Consider the following 1,843-nt stretch of genomic DNA (forward strand, 5'->3'; position numbering starts at 1 on the left):
CTGGCCTCCACCAAACTGCAACAAAAAATGCTGGGCGTTGTGGCAGGCACTTGTAGTCCTAGATACTTGGGAGGCTGAGGCAAAAGAATTGCCTAAGCCCAAGAGCTGGAGGTTGCCGTGAGCTGTGATGCCACAGCACTCCACCAAGGGTGACAAAGTGAAACAGAGTCTCACTAAAAAAAAAAGAAAGAAAAAAGAAAAGAAAAGAAATGAGTTATTTCTCTGTCAAGTGTCTGGAGTGTAGACTGAAGTGACATAATCATAGGTCACTGCAGCCTGAACTGGACTCAAGCAATCCTCCTGCCTCAATCTCCTGAGTAGCTGGGACTACAGGTACATGCACCACCACGCTGTACTCAGGGCTTCTTTACAGACTCGTAAGGCAAAGCCCGGACAGGCTGAAAATAGGAAATGAGGCAGGCAGGTGAGGGAACGCTGAGGCTGCTGTCCCACACTGTGCTGCAATGCCTTTGCCACTGCAGGCGATAGGACAGCATTAGCCCAAATACAGCCCTGCCAGCTGACCCAGAAGCTGGAGGAGTGGGGTCAGCTAGCTTGATACCTGCCAGGTCTTCATCCTGGGGCTGGCTGTAGTCAGATGGGGAGGCCAGAAGACCCTATTACCAGAGCAGGTCCAGGCTCCACATTGAGCACACAGCAGAGGTCAGGGTGGGAACCTGTTTACACACAGCCAGAGGAGGCAGAGTCCTGGCTGGACCTGGGGGACTGTCAGTCCCATCACCTTCAGTTCCTGTCCATGCCCCAGTTGGTGTCTGGCCAGTCAGTCCTTGGGGCCTTGGCATGCCTGACAGTCCTTCATGTCCTCGGAGTAGTCCTCGATCTGGATGGTCATAGTGTGGAAGTGGAACCTCCTCTGGAGAAGGCTGCTGGCTGCCTTCAGCACAGCCTGGGCGTCTGCATTCTGAGCTACGGGGTGAGAGGGCACATCAAAGGCAGCATCAGAGAACCATTTACTCTCAGCCTGTCAGAACCCCCAGGAGCTCAAACACCCCACTCCCAGCAGAAAGCACGGGTGACCATGAACATCAAGAAGCCCCCAGATTCCACTCCTGCACCAGGCTCCCTTCCAGGATCAGGCCCAGAACACGCCTGAAAGAGCTGGCAAAGTGTCAGCCTTAAGGCTAGGAATCTGTCACCTTCTGCCACTTAGCTAAAAAAGCCTGGGAAAGTGACTTTAGCATCCCACCTCACCCCTGCCTCATTTTATTTGTGGATACAAGACTAGGATGATCATGTGGAATCATGTGTACAGTATCATTACACTCAGCACAGGGCTGGGCTTGACACAGGGACCCTCAAGCACCTGGGGTCATCTGGCCCCACTGAGGATGGCCTCAACCAGGGTGCCTCTCTCAATCACCGCCCTGGGTATCCCAACAACTCACCAATGGCAATGTGGACAGAAAGCACCGGCTGGGCCACAGTCAGTGCCCAGATATGCAGACTGTGCAAGGCTTCCACCCCCTCCACGGACAGTAGCAGATCCTGCACCGCTGTGAAGTCCACGCCCTTGGGGGTCCCTGAGGACAACAGGGACAGGGTCTGAAGGAAACAGCCCCTCCCATTCATGCCCATCCATGCAGGGCTGCTCTCTAGTGTCATCTCTTCAGAGAAGACCTCTTTGGCCAATAGGTTCAAGGTTACCCCTGCCTCCCAAACTCCCTGCGATGTCACCTATTGTATTTTCCTCCTCAAACTTAACAGTGTGTGAAAATTATTTGTTAATTTGCTCACTGTTGACCTCTCCCTCTAAAATGGAAACTCCCTGAGGGCAAGACAGTCTGTTCTGTTTACTGTTGTATTTTCAGTGCCTAAAACAATG

At 52.9% G+C, this 1,843-nt stretch overlaps 1 protein-coding gene across 1 annotated transcript in view; it reads right to left on the bottom strand.

The window, feature by feature from the left end:
• Positions 1-181: 181 nt before the first annotated feature.
• Positions 182-1,843, bottom strand: part of SLC30A2 (solute carrier family 30 member 2) — an 8,627-nt gene continuing 6,965 nt past the window's right edge. The window contains exons 7-8 of the mRNA XM_003799846.2: positions 1,407-1,541; positions 182-927 (exon numbers count right to left, since the gene is read on the bottom strand). Of these exons, the coding sequence (XP_003799894.1) occupies positions 782-927; positions 1,407-1,541 (281 nt within the window). The 3' untranslated portion in view covers positions 182-781. The remainder of the gene's footprint in view (positions 928-1,406; positions 1,542-1,843) is intronic.

This window comes from Otolemur garnettii, unplaced genomic scaffold (genome assembly GCF_000181295.1).
Source record: "Otolemur garnettii isolate 467f Iridium unplaced genomic scaffold, OtoGar3 scaffold00156, whole genome shotgun sequence".
NCBI classification, from domain to species: domain Eukaryota; kingdom Metazoa; phylum Chordata; class Mammalia; order Primates; family Galagidae; genus Otolemur; species Otolemur garnettii.